At 44.0% G+C, this 25,509-nt stretch overlaps 1 protein-coding gene across 9 annotated transcripts in view; it reads right to left on the bottom strand.

Moving 5' to 3' along the window:
- LOC117365440 overlaps nt 1–25,509 on the bottom strand; it is a 362,671-nt gene that overhangs the window by 136,339 nt on the left and 200,823 nt on the right. For 8 of the 9 annotated variants that reach the window (XM_033955906.1, XM_033955904.1, XM_033955903.1 and 5 more), the window contains exon 13: nt 10,912–11,043. The exons of the other annotated variant lie outside the window; for it this stretch is intronic. In XM_033955906.1, coding sequence (XP_033811797.1) covers nt 10,912–11,043 — 132 coding nt within the window. The remainder of the gene's footprint in view (nt 1–10,911; nt 11,044–25,509) is intronic. 9 annotated transcript variants of the gene reach the window in all.

Below are 25,509 nucleotides of genomic sequence, written 5' to 3' on the forward strand. Positions count from 1 at the left end.
TTTCTGTCCTAATCTGTCTTGGCGATAGAGTTTGTACCCCGGCAGTGCTGTACCCCATCTGCTTTCCTCATTCCACCATGTCTCGGAGATTCCAATGATGTCTATGTTCTCTGCAATGGCCATGGCTTCTAATTCTCCCATTTTGTTTCTTAGGCTCCTTGCATTAGTATATATGCAATTTAGCTCCTGGAATTTTGTTGCCTTCATTTCCTTTCCCTGTGCTTTGGTCTTTAGATTCTTCTCTTTGGTTGCGATCTTTCTAATCTCCTCTCCTTTGTTAGTTGACTCTTGTAATTTGTCCCTTGTTTCATCCCAGCCTTTTTTCTCCTTAGTATCTTCACGAGATACCTTTTTCCCAATCATCGACGCTTGGTCGACTGTCGGCTTTCCCCTTCTTCTTAGTTTAAAGCCTGTTCTATTCCTCTCTTGACGTTGTTTGCTAGAAGTCTAGTTCCCGCCGCGCTCAGGTGCAGTCCATCTCTCCTGTAGAGCTTGCTCTTGCCCCAGAACGTCGTCCAGTTCTTTCTTTCTCTCTCTCCCCTTGGCCGCTGTCTGTCTGTCTATGTTTATTTGTTTTTCTCTCCTTGGACACTGGCTGTCTCTCCTTGGATGCTGGCTGTCTCTCCTTGGACGCTGTCTGTCTGTCTTCCTTTCTGTCTGTCTCTCTGGCCTCTTGTGTGTCATTCTTCATGTCTGTGTCCTTGTGTCATTCCCCCGCCCCCCCCCAGAGCAAAGCTGTCTGCCCCCAGCATACCCCTTCCCCTCTCCCTGTCTCTCCATGGCCCCCTTCTGTCTTCCCCTGCAAAGCAAAGCTGTCTGCCCTCCAGCACACCTTTCCCCCCAAAGTAGCCCCCTTTCCCTCCCCCTGTCTCTCCATGGCCCCCTTCTGTCTCCCCCCCTCCGAGCAAAGCTGTTTGCCCCCCAGCACACCTCTCCAACAAAAGCAGCCCCCTGTATCTGCAGCACCTGCACGACACCCTTCAGCCAATCGTGAGTGCTCAGAGCGTGAGAGGGAGCAGGGCCTAGGTGTATTTTGCGCGGCGGGGGAGGCCCCGACTGCCCCAGCTGCAGCTTCTTCGGCGTCGGTGAGGAAGGAGAGGTTGGGCCGACTCGCCGCAGGGGCTTTGGGGACAGTCTTCTGCGGCTCGAAGCTCTCCTCCCGGCAGCCACTACCAACAGTGCTCCGCACTGCCTTCCTCCCGCCGCCCAGAGTAGATGTCTGTATGTCTGTTTTTTTAAATTTGTCTCTCTCTTCCTGGTCCCCTGTCTGTCCGTCCGTCTTTCTGTCTCCCTGTCCCCCCTGCTTGCCAAAGCAGCCCCCTTTCCCTCTCCCCCTGTTCTGCAATGCCTACCTGCTCCATGTCCCCCTTCTGTTCCTCCCCAACCTGATTGCTGCCTGCCCCCAGCACACCTCTCCCCCCAAAGCAGCCCCCTTTCCCTCTCTCCCTGTTCTGCAATGCCTACCTGCTCCATGGCCCCTTTCTGTTTCCCCCCCCCATGATTGCTGTCTGCACTCAGCACAACCCTCCCACCAAAACAGCCCCCTTTCCTGCCTGCTCCATGGCCCTTCTTTTTCCTCTTCCCCTCCCTCCATCCATGGTTCCTGCCACTGCTGCCGCTCCTGTTCAAAGCGGCCTGCTCAGGTTCGCGGCCGGCTGTAGCGAACCTCACAGGCCGCTATCCACCTCAGTAGCTTGTTCCCTCTGACGCGATCGAACGTTTTAATTTGCAGATAATCTAGCAGCAGGGGAGCTATACAACGTTTGCATTATTTGTATAAATCCTGAACCTATACCAAACCATTCCATTGCCTGACACATGAAGGTCCATTCCACTTGATCAAAGGCCTTCTCTGCATCCAAGGAAACAGAAAAAGCCGGATCTTTCATGGCTTTTGTCAAATATAGCATATGAAATGTCAGTCTAGTATTATGAGATGAATGTCTTTGAGCAACGAATCCTGTTTGATGCATACCTATAATGAAAGGGAGAGCTTTAGCCAATTGTAAAGCTAATGTCTTAGCTAAAAGTTTACCATCTACATTAATTAAAGAAATAAATTGCAATATTTTAGATGGTGGGACACGATCCAAGATGGCTGCTTCAAGTCAGATGCGCTGAGTTGCTCGCGTCGGGCTTGCTTATAAATCAATAATTTCTTCATAATTGAACTCTGGGAAGGGTTTGTGTCTACTTACAATTATGCCCAAGAGAAGAGGACGGAGCGCTGTTGCTGTCTTGCGGCGTCCGGAGGTTCCCTCTCTGGGCAATATCGAGCGGCTTTTGAGGCGAGTGCAGGAGGTTTCTCAAGCGTCGGAGGGCAGCCCGCTGAGGACACAGGGAGGCGAACCCGTAGCTGTTCCTCCAGGGCACGGAAGCCCCAACGTAAGGGAGCCGCCCCCACGCCCTCAGGTTACCAGTTCTCCCAGGGGTGGGGAAACCCCGGAGTTGGAGGTGTTCTCTCCCTCAGAGGCAAGGGTCAATCTGGGAGAAGGTTTGGAGGTTGGGGCTCATGCTCAAGGAGCCCTAACAAATATACCCGAGGAGAATCCAGCTTCACAAGGGGGTAAAATCCAAGAGACAGGCCATGAAGACTTTCTACAGAATGGTGAGCACTCTACTATTTTACAAGCTTCAATTTCATTGGTAAAACCTGAAGTTGTAACCTTAGATTCATTATGGGACCTAATTGCTGGCTTTGTAAAGCTCACTATACCTAAATTTCAATACTTGGAAGGAAAAATTACAGAACATACAAAAGAACTTAAAGACTTAAGAAAAGAACTGTCTGACTCAGATAAAACCATTCAGAAAATTGAAAAGGAAATAACTACATCAAAACAACTTCAAGAGACATTAATTAAAGATAAAACCAACTTGAGAAGGAAAGTTGAAATGCTTGAGAATAATTCTCGTAGTAATAACTTAAGGCTAATTAACTTTCCTAAATTAGAAATGGTAAACCCGAGAGAAATGCTTAAGAGATATTTGATGGAAACTTTAGAAGTATCAGAAGAAATGTTACCACCATTCTCACGTGTCTATTATTTGCCTATGAAAGTTTCTATAAATCAACAAAAAGAATTGGGCCAACAAACTTTAAATATTTCAGAATTATTGGAGACATCTGATAAAGACTTAGCATCACCAGCAAGATAAAACATGGTTATTAAGACTTTACTTTAAAAATAGACAAAAAATTTTTCTTGGTTGTAAAGTTCAGATGTTCCCTGACCTTACAAGGGAGAGACAGAAGCGTCGCCGTGAATTTCTTCTTTTGAAACCTGGGGTTACTTCTCTGGGGGCAACTTTTTATTTGAGACATCCATGTAAATGTATAGTGTGTTACCGTTCTGTTAAATATGTTTTCTTCTAACCATCTCAATTGACAACTTTTGTAGCTACGTCTCGTTTAGATGGAGGATTATCTTGAACCCTAATATAATTAAGAAACCTCATTTTCAGTGCTTTTGCTTTGAACATCTTGCAAAATAATTTCTTTAATTTTATTTTTCGCTAATTTAAAATCTTGGATCCCTTAGGAGGACTTGAGCTTAAATAGTTAAATAATGTTTTCTTATTGGATGTTAAATTACCTCATGATTATTTTGTTATTATGACTATTGCTTTTTGTACAAGTGTTTAGCTTGATTTAAATTGAAAATTTAATAAAGAAATAATAATATAAAAAAAAAATATTTTAGATGGTTGCAATTGAAGCAGGCCATTCAGGTATGGTTCCCTGAATGGAAAAATCTTAATAATTATCACAGCCTGGAATTCTTATGCTTTCAGATAGATTTTATGGGATTATTAATTAATTATGGGGTATAAATTAATATCTGGACTTGTAAATAAAAAACCAAAAACTAGTCTTCGGGACATTTGGAGCATTGAGATCAAGCATCAAATTACTGCGTCTCAATGGACACGAATTTGGTCTTGGAGGATGAGATGTACAGTGTCTGCATCTATGAGACAAACTTGTTTTTTTCTTTTACATAGAGCTTTCTGGACCCCTGTTCGTTTACAAAAATTAGATAGCTCCAAGTCTAATAGATGTTGGCACTGTCATCTTGAGGCTGGGACATTAGATTATTTTTTATTCTATTGTCCATTTATATTAATATTCTGGAAATCGATATGGACCCAAATAAATAGGTTGTTAGAAAATCCGGTGGCCTTGACATATGATACTATTTTATTTGGCATGTCAATGAGAGCGAAAAATCAGATTTCTTCAAACAACAAGCTTTTATTTATTTTGACTGGAGTTGCCATTCAACAGATTACATTCAATTGGAAAAATCAGAATAGATTAAATTACAGTTTCTGGTGGAGTTCTGTATGTCATATATATAAAATGGAAAGAACATTAGCAATACAGAGAGGATATTTTGGTAAATTTCAAGAGGTTTGGGGACCATTAACAAACTTTTGTAATGAGCAATAAACATTTTCCCATAATAAGATAATTGAAATGAGGGGATGGGAATGGGTGGGTGGGATGGTATTTTTTAATATTTTATTAAATCGTATAATGTATAACATAATATATGAATATTTTTGATGTATTAGGGATGGTAAGGGTGGTTAAATTTCATGATTTTCAGATGATATTATAGCAAATCAAGTGATGTTTTACAATTCAAATGTTATTTCCTGTTACACTTGATGTAAGTTATAAAACGAATTCTAAACCATCTTTTTCTTTGTCTAAATAAGGCTCAGAAGAATAAAGAGCTTTATAAAATTTTAAAAACTGTTTTAAAATAGGTTCAACTTGAGCATTAGTATCACCTTTCTCATCCTTAATGGCAATTATTTTTGTCTTCCTTTTTATATGTTGTGAGAGACAATCCGACACTTGAGACCACTGAGAAGCAAGGGTCCACTAAAGAGTGCGAAGATGTAGCCTTGCCAGTGGTGTCACATGGACAGTGAAAGCCATTTGACCTAGAAGAACCATCATGTGCCTGGCAGAGATGGATTGAAAAGGAAGCAATTGCTGACAAAGGTGGATGAGAGTCTGAAGGCGATCTTGAGGAAGAAATGCTCTCATGAGAGTGGTGTCTAGGATTGCCCCAATGAACTGCAAACGTTGAGTTGGAAGAAGATGTGATTGATTTATTTAGATTTATATCCCGTCCTCCCAATAGCTCAGAACGGCCTACAAGCAAACATTCACAGTGACAGGAGTTGCCATTCAACAGATTACATTTAATTGGAAAAATTGGAGCAGATTAAATTAAAGTTTTGGTGGAATTCTTTATGTCATCTTTATAAAATGGAAAGAACATTAGCCACACAGAAAGGATATTTTAGTAAATTTCGAGATGTTTGAGAACCATTAACAGATTATTGTAATGAGTAGTTAACATTTTCCCTTAATAATACAATTGAAATGATGGGATAGGGATAGGGGGTTTTCTGATTCTTTATTAAATGTTTGGATTAATAGGAAAGATTATATTATATAATATATGTGAATGTATATGATATGGGAGGGATAGGAGGGGAGGGGGTTATAATTTCATTAATTTAAGTTGATTGTAATAGAATATCAAGTGATGTTTTTTAAGTTTAAATGTTATTTCTTGATACACTTGTAAGATGAAAAAAATGAATAAAGATTAAACAAAAAACAAAAAAACATTCACAGTGGAGTACATTTGGACAATACAAAGACTATACAGTAATTTAAGTACAAGGACTATACAGCAATTTAAGTAGAGGATCAGAATGGAGAAGAGAGGGTAGAAGGGAGGGGGAGTTTAGGGGGGTGAGGGGTAGATTGCGGTTTTAATTTTAGTTGAAAAGGAGGACCAGTTAGCACGGTTTTAGCAAAGGCAGATCGTGTTTGACGAACTTGCTGCACTTCTTTGAGGGAGTAAACAGACAGATAGACAAGGGCAACCCGGTCGACATTGTATATCTGGATTTTCAAAAGGTGTTTGACAAGGTTCCTCATGAACGACTATTTCGGAAAATTGCAAGCCACGGAATCAAGGGTGAAATTCTCACATGGATTAAAAACTGGCTAGAGCATAGGAAACAGAGAATGGGGATAAATGGACAATACTCGGACTGGAAGAGCCGCAGGGGTGCCGCAGGGCTCAGTGCTTGGATCCATGCTCTTCAACATCTTTATAAATGATCTGGACATTCGTATGATGAGTGAGGTGATTAAATTTGTGGACGATATGAAGTTATTCAGAGTAGTTAAGACACAGGGGAATTGCAAAGATCTGCAATGTGACAATCAGGCTCGAGGAATGGGCATCAACATGGCAGATGAGGTTCAACGTGGAGAATTGTAAAGTGATGCATGTAGGTAACAAAAATCTCATGCATGAATACAGGATGTCCGGGGCGGTACTTGGAGAGAGCTCCCAGGAAAGAGACTTGGGAGTTATGATCGACAAGACAATGAAGCCGTCCACGCAATGTGGGGCGGCAGTGAAAAGGGCGAACAGAATTCTAGGAATGATAAAGAAGGGGATCACGAACAGATCGGAGAAGGTTATTATGCCACTGTTCTGGGCCATGGTGCGCCCTCACCTGGAGTACTGTGTCCAGCACTGGTCGCCGTACATGAAGAAGGACACAATACTACTCGAAAGGGTCCAGAGAAGAGCAACTAAGATGGTTAAGGGACTGTAGGAGTTGCCATACAGTGAAAGATTAGAGAAACTGGGCCTCTTCTCCCTCAAACAGAGGCGATTGAGAGGGCACATGATCAAAACATTCAAGGTACTGAAGGGAATAGACTTATTAGATAAGGACAGGTTGTTCACTCTCTCCAAGGTAGGGAGAATGAGAGGGGATAGATTCCGTACAAACGTAAAGAAGTTCTTCTTCACCCAGAGAATGGTAGAAAACTGGAACGCTCTTCCGGAGTCTGTCATAGGGGAAAACACCCTCCAGGGATTCAAGACAAAGTTAGACAAGTTCCTGCTGAACCGGAATGTGCTAAGGTGGGGCTAGTCTCAGTTAGGGCACTGATCTTTGATCAGAGGGCCGCCGTGTGAGTAGACTGCTAGGCACGATGGACCACTGGTCTGACCTAGTGGCGGCAATTCTTATGTTCTTATGTTTACCGCTTTCCAAAAGGTCATCAATGAGTTCTGTAATGTGATTTGTAAGGGGAGTTGGTTCCAGAGTTGGGGGATGAAGTGGCTGTAGGAGCACCTGCGAGCAGTTTCTGACAGGAAGGACCTTCCTAGGGGGATGCATAGGCGTTTCTCCATTTCCGAGCAGAAGGGGCGGATGGGGGTATACAGGGTTAGCTTGGATTCTATGTAGGTAGGGGTGGTGGCATAAATTATTTTATGTGCTATTACTAGGGCCTTGAATACCCAGAGTTGGTTAATTGGAAGCCAGTGCTCTGTGCGGAGGGCTGGGGAGATGAGATCGCGGTAGTTGAGGCTGTGTAGGAGGTGGATTGCTGCATTTTGTACCCGCTGGAGGCGCTTGAGATCTTTTTTGACTACTCCATTAAATAGGGAGTTGCAGTAATCCATCCTGGAGAGGACATAGGCATAGAGGAGTTGGGCTAGGTCAGGTGTGCAGATGTAGGGTTTGATCCTTGGGGAAGTTGACTTTGAATCCTAGTATCTGAAGAAAAGAAATGGTCTGAGATGCTGCTTGGACCACTTCCTGAGATGAAACAGCCTTGATCAACCAGTCGTCCAGGTTAAGGAAGACTTGAAGGCCGTGTGATCGGAGAGATGCAGCCACTACAATGAGGCACTTCGTGAAGACCCTGGGAGAAGATGCCAGGCCGAAGGGAAGAACCTTGAACTGGTAATGACATCGATTGATTTGGAAACAGAGGTACTTCCTGGAAGCTGGATGAATTGGAATATGTGTGTAGGTTTCCTTGAGATCCAGAGAGCATTGCCAGCCGTTCTGATTGAGGAGAGGATAAAGCAGGGTGAGGAATAACATCTTGAATTTCTCCTTGACTAGAAATTTGTTGAGAGCTCTGAGATCCAGGATGGGTCTCAGTCCTCCGGTCTTCTTGGGGACTAAGAAGTAATGGGAATAGAATCCCTGCTCCTGCTGATTGAGGGGAACTTCTTCAATGGCATTCAGCAGGAGAAGGGATTGAATCTCCTGCAGAAGGAGGACGGTGCAGGGTCCAAAACAGACTCTTTTGGAGGATGGTCTGGTGGCAGGGTGTGAATATTTAGAGTGTAACCTTGATGAATGATGGAGAGGACCCAGAGGTCTGATGTTATGAGCTTCCAGCGAGCTATGAAAGATTGGAGATGGCCTCTGATGGGCTGAGGTAAAGTCTGAAGAATGGTGACGTTGGCTATGCTCTAAAGAAACACGTCAAAAAGGCTTTGTAGACTTTTGGGGGGCAGCCTGTTGTTTTTGCTGTTATTGACATGGTTGCTGTTGTCTCTGTCTCCTAGGTTGAGACGGAGCAGGGGTTGTAGGTTTTGCAGCAAACCTTCTCTGATATGAAGAAGCTGGTCTGAAGGGGCGAGACGGTGGAGGCTTCTTTTTGGACTTTACCAGAGTGTCCCATCTGGTCTCATGGGCAGACAACTTCTGGGTAGCCATGTCCATGGAGGCACCAAAAAGCTTGTCCCCCAGACAAGGTGCATTGGCTAACCTGTCCTGATGATTGACTTCCAGCTCAGAAACTCAAAGCCAGGCCACTGACATTGCCGCAACACATGAGGTAAGTTCAAAGGTATTGTAGAATGAACAAGCCATGTACTTGCGGAGCTGGAGCAGGTCAGAAATGAAATGCTGAAACGCAGGAAGCTTACGTTTTGGGAGATATTTTTGGAACATGGCAACTTGTTTGACTAAATGCTTCACATAAAAGGAGAAATGAAAAGTATAGTTGCCAGACCGGTTGGCTAACATAGCATTCTCGTATAGGCATTTGCCAAACCAGTCCATAGTCTTGCCCTCCCTGTCAGGGGAAACAGAGGCATATACACTAGCCTCTGAAGATTTCTTTAGGGTTGATTCCACCAGGAGAGATTTACGGGTGAGCTGTGGTTTGTCAAACCCAGGGATAGGGACCACTCTATACAGAGAATCCAGCTGGCGGGGAACCACAGGGATGGTAAGTGGCATTTCTAGATTCTTGTAGAAGGTTTCCCATAATATATCATGGAGAGGAAGCTTGAGAAGTTCCTTGGGTGGCTGATCGTAGTCCAAGGCATCCAGGAACTTTTTAGATCTTTTAGAGTCAGCTTCCTACCTGGAGAATGATGATTTTTCAGACACTACAGGAGCCTCTTGAGAAGAGTGGCGAATGGATTCTTCATCTGAGGAACTTTCTTCATCAGATAGAACAGGATCTTGTTCAGAATCTCCCCAGAGGTCTGAATCCTGAGTTGTCCGGGGACAGTGCCGAGTACTCGGTGTTGAAGGCTCGAGATGTTTTAACTTCTTCAGTGCCTTCCCGGACCGCACCGACTTCGATGTCGATTAGTGCGGTGTTGATTTGGCCAGTGCCACCAACGTCGGCAGCGGTGTTGAATCGCCCTCCATTACGACACCGAAGAGGAGGTGCTGCTGAATCAGGCGGTTCTTAAGAGTCCTCTTCTGCAGAGATGAACAGCAGGAACAGGTTTCAGGATGGTATTCAGGCCCCAAGCACTGGAGACACCAGCGATGCGGGTCGGTCACAGAAATGGGGCGAGCACAACGTCCACACTTTTTGAAACCCATCTGCAGGCGGGACATTGAAGGAAAGATGGCCTCGGCTAAATTAAAATCCAAGGCCAAAGTGGTCGAACAGGCCCCGCTGGGCCTAACCCGCGACAGAGAGAAAACAAAAATGTTTACTTTTTTTTTTTTTTAACGAAAAAGAACTTTTAACTAATAAAATAAAAAACCAAAACTGACTGAAAGTCAGAGATCCGCGAGAGCGGGAAGGCAGCAAGAAAAAGTTTCTTTTTTTTTTTATTTTTAAATATTCTTTATTCATTTTATATTTACATAAAGTGTACAGAACATAATAACAGATTAACTTAATACATCACTTGAAATACCACACATGTTCCCAAAATAAAATTTATCCCCTTTCCACCCACCATACTATATCAGTTGATATATACAATATAATAAAATCATTCGTACTCTTCATATCGAATATTAAAAAGTTAACCCCTCCTCCCAAATCTTTCATTTATTTAAAATCAGGGAAAAATGATAACTATTCTTTACAATAATTTATCAATGGCCCCACACATCCTTAAAAAAGTTTCAACGGCCGTTGAAAAAGACGTGTCTTCTTTTTTTTTTTTTTTCAAATTCTTTATTCATTTTTTCATCTTACATCAAGAACACAATAATACATCATTTAAACCTTGTAAACATGGAAACTAAGCAACAGAGGGACCACGCACCCTATGTCGGGCAGGAAGGCACTCGTGCATGCGCGGTTCAGGCTATCGCGATGCACTTTTAAAGTGGTCCATTCCGGGGTTCCGTCGGTGACATCACCCATATGTGAGACTATGCTGTCTGTTTGTCCTGGGATAATGCGATAGTCTCAATGTCTTTGGAAGCTTTCAAGGAGACATCAACAAAAATATATTCAATTTGTGAATAGTGTGATGCAGGATAAACTGTAGTCCCTTGTGGTTTTGTGACACCCCATCAATTAAACTCACGTCTCTATCAAAGTTTCTCAAAGCTCTAGAGTGCTTTGTATCACTATGATCTTTCTGAGTTGTAGCCACTCATTTAATAAAATCTGCACACATGGTATGTTGCTATCCTTTGGGTTTTGACCAAGTACTAGTGACCTGGATTGGCCACTGGGCTTGATGGACCATTGGTCTGACCCAGTAAGGCTATTCTTATGTTCTTAATATAAAGTGCCGGTTCTATGTGATACTGCTAAGTCATTCCTTTCAAAATTAACCACATTACCTCCTCAATCTCCTCTCTATTCCTCTTCATTTCTTGTAGCTTTTCCTCCCTCAGCGCTGTCTGGATCTGCTCCACGACCTCCTGTTTCTCCCGCTGCAGTGCATGGATCTGCTTCTCCTGCTCCTCCAATCTCTGCCACACAAGTGAGGGACATTCTTTGTTACTGAGTTAATCTGGTAAGGTCAGTAGGGATCACGGAGGAATATACAGACAGTTCTCTATTCTCTATGGTATCTCTATCTCTATACCAAGATCTCTGATCCTTTTCCTCTTATCTTAAAAGCATAAAAAAGAACAAAGAGCCCCAAATCTAAACTGTAGTTAAATGGTGGCTTGCAAACAGTGCTAAACATTTAGAAAGGAGTAATTAGGACTTGCCTGCTAATTTTCTTTCCTTTAGTCCCTCTAGTCTGGCACAAATAGGGCTATGTACTTCTACCAATAGATGGAAACTGAGTACTGAATTTCCAAAAACAAACCCTACAAGTCCTCTGAAAGTTAGTTTGCAAATAGCCAAGCAGATTATCCCAGTGAAAGAGAAAAGAAAACATACAGAACCAACACCGCTCTCCTACTACTGTACTCTCTACTCCCCAGTCAAGTTTTCGGTGCTGCTGCTCCAGCTCCAGCACAGTCTGACCAGCCTAGGCTGCTCTGGAAATGGAAACATTACTTCTGGGGAATGCGGGATAGTTAAAGAAACTCACTAAAACCCCCAGGGCCAAAACCGTCTAGGACTGCACAGGATTACCACTGCTACCATCTTGTAGCAGACTTGCATGGTCTGTGTCCCGCATGTGGTAAGAGACCAAGAAGAGTGGCCAAATCCAGCATTGGAAAATGGAGCCCGTAGCCGGACATACTTATATGGTCTGTGTCTGAATTCAAAAAAAAGTGGAAAGGAGGAGATAGTGGATGCTATAGATTGGCAGACTGGAAGGGCCATTTGGCCTTTATGTGCCATCATGTTTCTCTGTTCCTATGTCCTGCACATGGCAAAAGACAAGTAAAGGTTCAACAACTCCAGTGTATTGATACTTTTATTGTATATGAACAAATGACGTTTTGGAGCCACTGCTTGCCTTGGATTGGTAGCATGGAATGTTGCTACTCCATGGGTTTTAGAGATCTGGATTGGCCACCGTGAGAACGGGCTACCGGGCTTGATGGACCATTGGTCTGACACAGTAAGGCTATTCTGATGTTCTTATGGAGCTGTCTTCTTCTCCCAGATACTTATCTCAGACACACTTAATATCAAAGAAATACATTCACAACAAACCGTGCATGGTTATATACTTCTCTTTATTCTCCACTTCTTTCTTGTTAGCTAATATTCTCATACATACTGATAGGAAGAAAAGATATACAAACTAGAGAAAAGCACTAATCATATAGCACAGAAAGGTATCTCAGGACAATTTAGACAAAGCAAAAACAAAGAGAGTTGGGAATCTGTAATCCAGAGCCAGAGACATTTTCTCTGATACAGAAGAACATTGTTCCCCCCTGGGGAGGTGTGTCAAAGAAGGCAAACTCTCTCCTTTGCTGAAAGCAGAAATTAGGTTCTTACCTGCTAATTTTCTTTCTTTTTGTCCCTCCATACCAGTCCAGAACGGATGGGTTTACGCTCCTCTGCCATCAGGGTGGAGTCTAATGACTTTTGGCAGTGGTACAAGTGGGTTGTGCAGTCCTATCTACAATCAATCTGACGAATAGTCAAGAAGAATCTAATAAGGCTGACACATGCCAACATACCAAGTAACACACATCATGTTAGTAGTTTAGCCAAACTAGAAAAATTTAAATGATATAAAGAAGGACCAATGATGAATACACTGCCCCAGTAAGAGTATGAAACCCTTGTGTATGAGGTCCTGTAATAAGGTTTGCTCTATCCTGAAAACCTGACAGGCTTGGGAGCCATCGCTCTAGTTCTTATTCCCTCCAACCTCTCCCCTGCAGCACTGGTCCCGAGAGGAAAAGACGCTGCAGGTAAAGGTCAGTCCAGGGACAGAATATTGCTGGAGGTAAGAGACCAAGGAGTTGATGTTCAAAACCTATTAGCGCTGGGGTAGCTAGTCTCAGTTAGGGCACTGGTCTTTGACCTAAGGGCCGCCACGAGAGCGGACTGCTGGGCATGATGGACCACTGGTCTGACACAGCAGCGGCAATTCTTATGTTCTTATGTGTCCGGATCGGACCTGGAAAAAGTTGGATACTGATTAGAAAAAGAACCTTCAAAAACATCCCCACAGTTCGCCAGCTAAACCAGATGAACCAAATGCTGCTGCTCTTATTATACTCTCCAACAACCAAGACAAAACCAAACTGTACTCTTCACAAAAAAACACTGAACAACATGACAGGGCGGGGTCTGTGCCGGTCTGGAGAGACTAAAAGAAAGAAAATTAGCAGGTAAGAACCTAATTTTTCCTTCTTTAGCATCCCTCCAGAATGGATGGGATGTACCAAAGCAGTACCTATCAGAAGGGCCGCCACAAGCACACGCTCCCCGAACACCGTGTCCACACAGTAGTGATGAAGAAAGGAATGGAGAGAAGACCAAACCGCTGCTTTACAGATATCCACCAGTGGCCGTCTGACCCCGAGTAGAATGAGCTTTGAGAAAATCTGGAACAGGTTTCTTTTGGAGAAGGTACACCGAAGCAATAGCCTCCTTGATCCAGCATGCAATTGTAGTCTTGGAAGCAAATTTCAAGTTTCATTTTAGTTTGATGAACCGCTTATTTAGTTTTACTAAGCGAAATACAACATTAATTTAAAAAAAAAAAAAAAGCATATATTTAAACATATTGTTTAAAATTTTAAATAATGGATTAGACCAACAGACTTACAGACTAATCAATACACAAGGTAAAGAAGGACAGAACTACAATTCAATATTTTAAAGTACAGAAGAGAACCATAAAAGGAGAGAACATTAGGGAGGGAAAAATGGAAACCTGAAAGAAACTAATGTAAAATTTGAACATAATTTAAAGATTAAAAGCATCTTTAAAAAGGAAACTCTTTAAGTTACTTTTAAAATGATTTACGAGCACCTGCCAACATAATAAAAAGATGATCTAACTGCTAGAACTCCTGGGTCTGCAGCGCTGTACACTTTGACATTTATAGATGGTCCCCGAGCTTACAATCTAATTTGGACAGACAGACATCTAATTTGCGCAAGTGTCTCAGCTCCAAAGAGCCCTCCCAGCTACCCAAGACTGGAAGGACAACAGACTAGTTAAGATGAAAAGGCAAAACCACCTTTGAAAGAAAGGAGGGAACCAGCTGCAGCACAACCCGCTCCCTGGAGAACTCCAAGAAGGGAGGCCTACATGAAAAAGCCTGAAGAGTAAGGTCCTTCAACGTGCAGGAGCCAAAAGGCTCAAAAGGAGGACGAACAAGCACAGACAAAACCAGATTGAGATCCAAAACTGGAACCAAAGGACGAGTTGGTGGCTGAATCAATTTTGCTACTCTCAAGAAGCAAACCATATCCGGAGAAAAGGCCAAATGCCGACCATGCAAAAGGAAGGCAAAGCCGCAATCTGTATCCTGAGGGAGGACCATACTAGGCCCCGCTCCAGGCCATTCTACAAAAACTCCAAGATGTGAGGCAAAGACGTATGAAGGGGAACCATGCCAAGCACGGAACCCCACTCCTCAAAAAGACGCTAAATACACACATATGCCCGAGAAGTAGAAAGTCTCCAAGAACCCAAGAGAGTGGAGATCACCTTATCTGAATATCCTTTCTTACTTAGGTGTGCCCATTCAAGAGCCAAACTGTAAGACAAAAGGAACCCGGATCGAACATGGGAATGGGACCCTGAGTCAGAAGGTCGGGCGAGAGGGGCAGCGGAAGAGGATCTGCCACAAGAAGCCAAACCAGATCTGCATACCTCGGGTGCTGGTGACCTGGATTGGCCACCATGAGAATGGGCTATTAGGCTTGATGGACCATTGGTCTGACCCAGTAAGGCTATTCTTATGTTATTATTAATCGACCAGGGTATTTCCACTGGTGACCAGCTGCCCTGAGCCAAGTGACTGATATGTAGAGCTCTCCACCCGAGAAGACTGGCATCCATGAGAAGCACTGACCACTGGGGCTGATCTAGACTCACTCCCTGAACCAGATTGGAAGACTGGAGCCACCAGCGGAGGCTGCTACAAACTAACCCCGAAGAGGGACAGAAGAGTCCAGATTGTGAATCTGCGGTGACCACCGCTGGAGAAGAGCATACTGCAGATGACGCATGTGAGCCCGAGTTCACCTGACCACTTCCAGGGAGGCCGCCATCGACTCCAAGACCTGCAGAAAATCCTTCGCCCAAGGGCGGTGACAATCCATGAGGGAGCGAATCTGCAATACCAGGGCCTTGAGAAGGAAGACACTTCCCAAGCTGTGTTGAAGAGAACTCCGAGATACTCCAAATGCTGAGACGGAGTCAACCGGCCTTTGTACAAGTTGACCACCCAGCCCAACAACTACAGAAACTCCACAACACGAGTCATGACCCAGGAGCTCTCCTGAAACAACTTTGTCTGAATCAACTAGTCATCCAGATAGGGATGAACCAGGATGCCCTCCTTGTGCAAGGCCGTCTCTACCACCACCATCATCATAATCTTGGTGAAGGTCCGTGGAGCCATGGCCAAACCAAAAGGAAGTGCACAAAATTGATAATGCTTTCCCAAAATCGCAAAGCGAAGGAATCTCTGATGGGAGGCCTGAATTGGAACATGCAGGTAGGCTTCTGTCAGATTTAAAAAAATTAGAAATTCCCCAAGCTGGACAGCAGGAATTACGTATCTCAGGATTTCCATACAAAAAGATGGAACCTGGAGTGCCATGTTGCACTTTTCAGATCTAAAATGGGCCGAAAAGACCCCTATTTCTTGGGAATCATGAAGTAAAAGGAGTACCTGCAAGTGTGAATCTCCTGAGTAGGCACTGGTACCACCGCTTTGAGACCTAGCATCCTGAGCAGTGTCTGACAAAATGCCTGTTGCTTCCAAGTTGCCTGACAAGGAAAAGAGAGGAAATGATCTGGCAAGGGCTAGGAAAACTCCAGGTATAGCCGTCCCAAATCACTTCTTTTTTTTTTTTTTTTAATTCTTTATTCATTTTCAAATCAAAACAACAAGTGCACAAAAATACATCATACAAGTACAGTGGTACCTTGGATTACGAGCATAATCCTTCCAGGAACATGCTCGTAATCCAAAATGCTCGTTTATCAAAGCGAGTTTCCCCATAGGAAATAATGGAAACTCGCTTTGATAGGTTCCCACCCTCCACCCCCCCCCCCCCGAGGCCAGCAGCGCAGCTCCCTCCCCCCCCGCGATCCAGCACCTCCCCCACCGCCATCGGGCACCCCCCCTCCGCCACCATCGGGCACCCCCCCGTCGCGACCTGAGGTCCCTCCAACCCACCCGAACCCTCTTCTTACTTTGATGTACTTGCACCTGCACCAGCATATCCTGTGCCCGAAAATTTGCCACCGGTGCTGGGCCTTGAGCATGTGCGCATGCTCAAGGCCTGAGAGTTCACGTTGGACGTGAACTCTCAGGCCTTGGGCACATGCTCAAGGCCCAGCACCGGAGGCAGATTTTCGGGCACCGGCACAGCACAGCACAACACAAGACATGCTTGTGCAGGTGCGGAGGCTACATCAAAGTAAGAAGAGGGTTCGGGTGGGTTGGAGGGACCTCAGGTCGTGGCGGGGGGGGGTGCCCGATGGCAGCGGGGGGGTGGCCGATGGCAGCGGGGGGGTGCTCGATGGCGGCGGGGGGTGCCGGATTGCGGGGGGGAGGGTGCCGGTTCGCAGGGGGGGTGCTCGCAAATCGAGGCGTGCTCGGTTTACGAGGCACCAAGTTTGCAAATGTTTTGCTCATCTTGCAAAACAATGGCAAACCGGTGCACTCGTAAACCGAGGAACCACTGTAATTCCAATATAGCACTACAATATCTAACACACAAAATCTAATAGTGTAATAACCCCACCCACCCTTCCACCCTTCATCACATTTTCAGCTAAAATAGAATATACACATGTTATATACCATATTATAACGTATCTTGTAAAATTTCCCCCCAACTCTACCCTCCCCGTTGAGTGTGCTAAATACAGCTAAGAAAGAAAAGAAAAGGAAAAGAAAAGAACTGATGACTATTCATCGCAATATTTTGCCAATGGCCCCCAAATCTTTACAAAGTTATTATATGTCCTTTTTTGTATGGCTATTGCTCTTTCCATCTTATAAGTATGGCATAATGAATAGAACTTCACGGTATTGCGGTATATAAGCTGTTATTATTATTAAGATTCTTGTCATTTTTCCAATTATTGGTAATATGTTGAATGGCAACCCTTGTCATGACTAATAAAAGTTTGTTATTATACGACGATATTTGACTTTTCTTTCTCATAGCCATTCTGAATAAAACAGTATCATAGGAAAGCGCAACATGGTTTTCCAACAAAGAGTTTACTTGAGACCAGATTGAATTCCAAAATAACTTGTTATAGGGACAATAATAAAGTAGATGTTCTAATGTCCCTGGTTCCAGATTACAGTGACAGCATTTATTGGACTTAGAACTATCTAATTTTTGTAAACGAACAGTGGTCCAAAACGCTCTATGTAACAAAAAGAACCAAGTTTGCCTCATAGATGCGGACACTGTACATCTCATCCTCCAAGACCAAATTCGTGGCCATTGAGATGCAGAAATCTGATGCTTAATCTCAATGCTCCAAATGTCTCTAAGACCACATTTTGGTTTTTTATTCAAGAATCCAGATAATAATTTATACCACAATGCGGCTTGATGTCCTAGGAAGTCTGCTTGGAAGCACAGGAACTCCAGACTATATTGATAAGAGTCTTCCGTTCAGGGAACCCCACCTGAATAGCCTGCTTCAACTGCAACCACTTAAAACTTTGTGATTTAGTAAGACCAAATCTATATTGCAATTGTGAAAATTCAAGCAGTTTACCATCTGAAATAACATCATTCAGAGTTCGAATGCCTGCAATAATCCAGTTCTTTCAAAGGACTTGGGCTCTGCCGATTTTAATCTTGGAGTTTATCCATAAGGATTGATTAGTTGATTTATTAATTGGAATAGGTCTTAAGTTACTAATACATCTCAATGTTTTCCATGTATCCATTAAAATTTTATTCTCTTTATATCTCCTGGGCATATTAATACTTGGCACGTGAACTAAATTTAAAGGGAACAAGAGGTGCCATTCTAAATATAACCAATCCGGGGCATTGTCTATGAGTTCTGGGAGGATCCAATACATACCAAATCACTTCTAAGACTCACTGATCCATTGTGATCTCAGCCCAACCCTGGTAAAACTCTGGCAACCAGGCTCCCACCGGAACCGGGGAAAGACACGTAGTGATTCATTGGGCTGGATGGGAAGAAAAGGAGCCACCGGTGAAGTCCCCATTTTCCCGGCGGGCTCCCCTAAAGCAGAGTCTTCCACTGTGTGTGCACCACATCCCGAATATCTTGATGCATAAGAAAAGAATGTGAGGCCGACCGGATCCCCCAAAGCAGAAGGTCCACAACTCAAGGGGGGTCCTTAGCTTCCTCCTCAAAGCGCAAAACCGAAGACACCTGGCGAATAAACTCCTGCAGCTCTTCCCAGTGAAAAATACGCACAACTGACACATCCTTGCCATCCAGCTCTCCAAAAACCCTCCATCTACATCATCCAACTCCCCTAGAGGATTTTGGGGTCCACCCCAAGGTCCTAGTCCTCATCCGGTGAAACCAGATCAGCCAGAAACAAGTCCTCATCCCAAGACACAAGCAGCTGCTTGGATGATGGCTGGGGAGATTGGACGGAGGCCAATGCTGCAGGAGACTGAACGGGTGTGACCATGGAAGGCAGAGACCCACCAAAGTTTCTCTGTGAAGCAGCAGTCCGGCACCGTGAGAGTGCATCTTTTCCTCTAACATGGGACCACCGGGAAGGGGTCTCAAGGCATTGAAGCCACCAAGAAAACAAACTTTACATAAAAAAATAAGAAATAGAATCAGAGCAACTGCAAAAGACGTCTGCACGGGTTGCTTGCAGAAATTGTAACTGGATATGTTTGCTAGCTCTCAGGCTAAGGGGGTGGAGCATGTGCTCAGAAATGTGTTAGATTTCTGCAACTCCCGGATTGCGGGTTGGGGTTGAACACCTAGCACATGGAATCTGGAAGGGATATAACAGAATGTATGACTAGGATTCCCATAGTGTTAGGCAGAGTCCAAGTGAACCCAGGAATATAGGGATGGCCTCAAAGCCTCCTACTCCTTTCGGGGAGAAGCCAAGGGCTGAACTGGGGAAGCCTGAGACGCAAATAACCCAGGAGGATTTTTTTTGATGTGACAAGAATTTTCAAAATTGTGTTAGAAAAGCTGATTATTTTTCCATTTTTGTTGTTTTGAATTTACAAATGTTTTGAACCTGAGTGTAGGTGTAATATGAACTTTGGTGGAAAGTGCAGAAGTACAAAGCAGAATTTTGTTTGCCTTTGATACTGAAAGCTGGGGAAAATAAATAACTGAAACAGTAGCAGGTAAAGTTCAAGTATGGTTAGATGATCTGATTCAACAATCTGCATCTTATTGCACCTTTAGAAAACTGGTTAAGACCTATTTGTTCAAAAAATTTGTTACTTGATTTTTGACTATGTCATTTTGAAATATTGTACCGCCTTTCTGTGTGCTTTGTATCATCACTGAAATGTCCAGTGCTTTTTTATTCTGTGAACCGCCTGGAACTTTTTGGGTGATGGTGGTATATAAAAATAAAGTTATTATTATTATTAAAATGAAAGTTTCCAGTCCAGCTTGTTTATTCTTGATTTCAAACCCCTACAGCCACTCCAGGATGTTAAAGAGCACGGGTTCAACCATTGAGCCCTGCGGCACCCCACTGGTGACGCTCTTCCAGTCTGAGTATGGTCCATTTATAATAATAATAACAACTTTATTTTTCTATACCGCCATAATCTTACGACTTCGAGGCGGTTCACAATGAAGAAAAGCTGTACAAACAGCGAATTACAGGGTAAGGTAGATAAGAGTACATTGGACGGTCAATGAGAGTACAAGGTGAGATACAGGGTCAGTGAATTACAAGAATCACATTAAGTAGCACTATACAATCAGCGAATTACAGAGCGGATGTGGGTAAGAGAACACTGCGCAGTCAGAGAACTACAAAGTGCAAGAAGGATTAGAAGAAAAAATATACATTGGGTTGTTGGTGATATTACTTGTTTCCATATTATATTAACATGATCGGGCACCAGCGGGGAGTAGGGTAAAAATTGAGGGGGGGACGTTATGGCTGTCAAAGAGTAACCGGTTCCTGTTGAGGTGAAGAAGGAAATTTGGGTGAGGTAAGTGTCTCTAATTGTGGGGGGAAAAGTCTGTCTGGGGTAGGAATTTCTTGAACAAGGTGGTTTTTAATTCTTTCCGAAAAACACTCTCTGTTTCCTATGCTCTAGCCAATTTTTAATCCACGTATTTCCCCCTCGATTCCATGGCTCGCAATTTTCCAAAGTAGTCATTTATGCAGAAGCTTGTCGAACGCCTTCTGAAAATCCAGATATACAATGTAGACCGGATCACCCTTGTCTATCTGTCTGTTTACTCCCTCAAAGAAGTGCAGCAAGTTCATCAGACACAATCTGCCTTTGCTAAAACTGGTCCTCATCAGCCCGTGTCCGTCAAGGTGATCAATGATGCTGTCCTTTATCAGTGACTCTACCATCTTTCCCGGTACCAAGGTCAGACTCACAGGTCTGTAGTTTCCCGGATCTCCCCTCGAACTTTCTTGAAGATCGGCGTAACATTCGCCACCTTCCAGTCTTCCGGAATCTTTCCCGATTTGATCGACAGATTGGCTATTAGTTGAAGCAGTTCAGCTATGGTCCCTTTCAGTTCCTTGATGACCCTTAGATGGATGCCATCCGGTCCCAGGGATTTATTGGTCTTAAGCCTATCAATCTGCCTACACACACCTCTAGACTGACCGTCAATCCTGTCAGCTTTCCGTCTTCGTTTCCAGCATATAGCCTGCTGTGTACATCTTCTTCGGTAAATACAGACGCAAAAAATGTGTTCAGTTTGTCAGCAACTGCTTTGTCCTCTTTTAGCACTCCCTTAATTCCATGGTCATCCAATGGTCCCACCGCTTCCTTCGCGGGTCGTTTCCCCTTAATATATCGAAAGAACAGCTTGAAGTTCTTTGCCTCCTTAGCTATTTTTTCCTCGAAGTCTCTTTTGGCCCCTTTTACCGCCTTATGGCACTTGCGTTGATGTTGTTTGTGCTTGTTTCAGTTTTCGTCCATTTTTTACCTTTTCCATTCCTTAAATGAAGTTTTCATGTCTCTGATCGCTTCCTTCACCTCTACAGTGAGCCACACCAGTTCTTTGTTCTTTTTCCTCTTGGATCCCTTGTTGATACGCGGTATATATAGATTTTGCGCCTCGGTGACTGTGTCCTTAAAAAGGGACCAAGCTTGCTCTAGCGTTTTTATAGTGCTTATCCTCTTCTTAATCTTCTTCCCTACCATGAGTCTCATCCCTTCATAATTTCCTTTTCGGAAGTTCAGTGCTGTGGCTGTCATATTGGACCGATGTTTCTCCCCTGCGTCCAGATCAAAGCGGATCATATTGTGATCGCTGCTTCCCAGCGTCCCTTCTACTTCTACACCTTATGCCGGTCCTTGCAGGCCATTTAGAATTAAGTCCAGAATTGCATTTCCTCTAGTATTTTCCTTGACAAGTTGTTCCAGGAAGCAATCGCCTACACAATCCAAGAACTTGGTCTCCCTAATGCAGCCGGAGGTGCCTAGGTTCCAGTCTATTCCCGGATAGTTGAAGTCACCCATGATAACTGTGTTGCCTCACTCGCAGTTGCATTTAATTTCGTCTGTCATTTCTCCGTCAATTTCTTTGGACTGCCTTGGGGGTCGATAGTAGATGCCGATCTTCGTTTCCAGGCCATTTGTTCCTGGAATTTTGACCCATAGAGACTCTAACTTATCCGTCAGTTGTGGCGTGTTCTCTCCAGTAGATTCAATTTCCTCTTTGACGTATATGGCAACGCCCCCACCTTTTTGAGCCACTCTTTCTCTGCGGTATAGTTTGTATCCCGGTAGAACAGTGTCCCAGACGTTTTCCTCAGTCCACCATGTTTCCGTGATGCCTATGATGTCAACATTATCTTTTTGTGCCATGGCTTCTAATTCGCTTATCTTATTTCTAAGGCTCCTTGTGTTTGTGTACATACATTTGAATTTGCAGCCTGTTCCTTTTTTGCATTTCCTTCCCTCTTGTGTCCTTTTCGATCTGTCTTGCCTGTAATCCGGTGAGTCTTTCCCTCTATCTTCTTGCATGGTAACCTCCTGGTATACCAGTTCCCGAACTATCGACTCTCTCTCTCAGTCGACTGTCGGCTTTCCCCTTCTTCCTAGTTTAAAAACTTCCTTTAATTTTGAGGTGTCCCAGCTCTTTTCAATCTTTCCGTAAATCTTTAAAAACTTTTCTATTTGCTAAACATTTTGAAAATTAATCCTCTTGTATTTTAGCTTAATTTTTAACTTATTGTTAACCGCGTTAAGCTTCCTTTGGTTGAAGACCCGGTATATAAAGTTAAGTTTTAGTTTAGTTTAGTCTCAGTTAGGGCACTGGTCTTTGACCTAAGGGCTGCCGCGGGAACAGACTGCTGGGCACGATGGACCACTGGTCTGACCCAGTAGCGGCAATTCTTAGGTTCTAAATACTTTTAAAACCAATAGGAGGAAATATTTTTCACTCAAGGAATTGTTAAGCTCTGGAACATGTTGCCAGAGGATGTGGTAAGGGCGGATAGCATAGCTGGTTTTAAAAAAGGTTTGGACAAGTTCCTGGAGGAAAAGTCCATAGTCTGTTGTTGAGAAAGACATGGGGGAAGTCACTGCTTGCCCTGGGATAGGTAGCATGGAATATTGCTACTCCTTGGGTTTTGGTCAGGTACTAGTGACCTGGATTGGCCACCATGAGAACGGGCTACTAGGCTTGATGGACCATTGGTCTGACCCAGTAAGGCTATTCTTATCTTTGGCAAATAAGATGGCCAATTTAGAAGAGTAATTTAAGTCTAAATTGACTTTTGTGGAAGAACATAAGAAGCGCCATCTCCGGATCAGACCTTCGGTCCATCAAGTCCGGCGATCCGCACACGCAGAGGCCCTGCCAGGTATACACCTGGCTTATTTTATAGCCAACCATATCTTTATATGCCTCTCTCAAGGAGATATGCATCTAGTTTGCTTTTGAAGCCTAGGACTGTCGATTCCGCAATAATCTCCCCTGGGAGAGTATTCCAGATGTCAACCACTCTCTGTGTGAAGCAGAACTTCCTGATATTAGTCCTGAACTTGCCCCCTCTTAGCTTCATTTCATGTCCTCTTGTCCGTGTCAAATTGGACAATGTAAATAATCTTCTCTGCTCTATTTTGTCGATTCCTTTCAGTATTTTGAAGGTCTCGATCATATCCCCACGCAGTCTCCTTTTCTCAAGGGAGAACAATCCCAGTGTTTTAAGTCGATCCTCATATTCCAGTTTCTCCATGCCCTTCACTAGTTTAGTTGCTCGTCTCTGCACCCTCTCCAGCAGTTTTATATCCTTCTTTAGGTAGGGAGACCAATGTTGGACGCAGTATTCCAAGTGGGGTCTGACCATTGCCCTATAAAGCGGCATTATAACTTTCTCCGATCTACTCGAGATTCCTTTCTTTATCATGCCCAACATTCTATTTGCCTTATTTGCCGCTGCCGCACATTGTGCCGACGGCTTCAGGGTCCTATCCATCAGTACACCCAGATCCCTTTCTTGTTCACTTTTTCCCAGAGTTGCACCTGACATTCTGTACTCGTATTCCTTATTTTTACTGCCTAAATGCATTACCTTGCATTTCTCCGCGTTGAACTTCATATGCCATTTCTCCGCCCATTTTTCTAACCGACACAAATCACTCTGGAGTTCCTCACTGTCCTCCTGCGATCTGATTGCCCGGCAGAGTTTTGTGTCGTCTGCAAACTTGATGATCTCACTGGATGTTCCGTTTTCCAGGTCATTGATATAAATATTAAAAAGGATCGGCCCAAGTACCGAGCCCTGGGATACACCACTAGTCACTTTCTCCCAGTCGGAGAACTTCCCATTAATGCCCACTCTCTGCTTCCTGTTATCCAGCCATTTGCCTATCCATCTTTGTATATCTCCCTCTATGCCATGGCTTTGTAGTTTCCTGAGAAGTCTTTCGTGTGGAACTTTGTCAAATGCTTTCTGGAAGTCCAAGTATATTATGTCCACCGGCTTTCCACTATCAATTTGCTTGTTCATGGTCTCAAAGAATTGGAGTAAATTCGTCAAGCACGATTTCCCTTTCCTGAATCCATGTTGACTGGGTTTCATCAAGTCGTGTGTGTCCAAGTGCTGAACTATGCTATCTTTGATCAGTGATTCAATCATCTTGCCGGGGACAGACGTAAGACTCACAGGTCTATAGTTGCCCGGTTCTCCTCTCGATCCTTTTTTGAAAATTGGTGTGACGTTCGCTATCTTCCAGTCGTCTGGTATCTGTCCAGTTCTGATTGACAGGTTTGCAAGTTTTTGCAATAACTCTCCGATTTCAACCTTCAAGACTCTCGGGTGAATTTCATCCGGTCCAGGGGATTTGTCACTTTTAAGTTTGTCGATCTGGTAGTATATCTGATCTAAGTTCACTTCAACTGTGGTGAGGCTGTCCTCTATTTCTCCTGTAAACAGTTTCTCCGCTTCAGGTATTGTTGCGGTGTCCTCCTTCGTAAAGACGGACGCAAAGAAGGAATTTAGTTTGTCTGCGATTTGTTTATCTTCCTTGATGTACCCTTTTCTTCCCTTGTCGTCCAGGGATCCCACTGCCTCTTTTGCATTGGATAAAACTTTGAATTGGATAAAACTTTGAAAGAGACACAAGTGATTCAGAGGAAATTATTCAGGACTAGTGTTTAAGCCCGTTAGATTAACGGGTGCTAGATGACCACCTCTCCTGCTTTTGAACCTGGGCAGAGGCAGAGCCGGGGCGGGAGGGAGTGACGATGGGAGAGCAATTTCAAAGCCTCGGCAGCGGCGGCTCCTTGACCAATCCGCGCTTACAACGTCCCCACACTCGCGGTCTGGCTGGCTCCCCCACCAAAGCCCTTCGCAGCGGCAGCCCCTCCCGCATCCGTCCCCGCGTCCCAAGCCTCTCCGAAGGCCGGCTCCCACGAAAATGGTGCCCCTCTGTCCAAAGCCGCAGCGGCAGCCTCCCTCAAGACACATTTCAAATCTGACATATTGTAATCACAAAACAGAAAATAAAATTATTTTTCTTACCTTTTGTTGTCTGGTCATTATTCATACCATGTAGGGGTCCCAGGCTATGGTTGGGTTTTGATAACTCGCTTGCCAGGGCCCCTTCTTTCTTCTTCCCTCCCTCCATCCCGGCAGCTGAAGACAGGCACCTCTCCCCAGTGGTCTGAAACAGGT

Source organism: Geotrypetes seraphini, chromosome 8 (genome assembly GCF_902459505.1).
Source record: "Geotrypetes seraphini chromosome 8, aGeoSer1.1, whole genome shotgun sequence".
Classification (NCBI taxonomy): domain Eukaryota; kingdom Metazoa; phylum Chordata; class Amphibia; order Gymnophiona; family Dermophiidae; genus Geotrypetes; species Geotrypetes seraphini.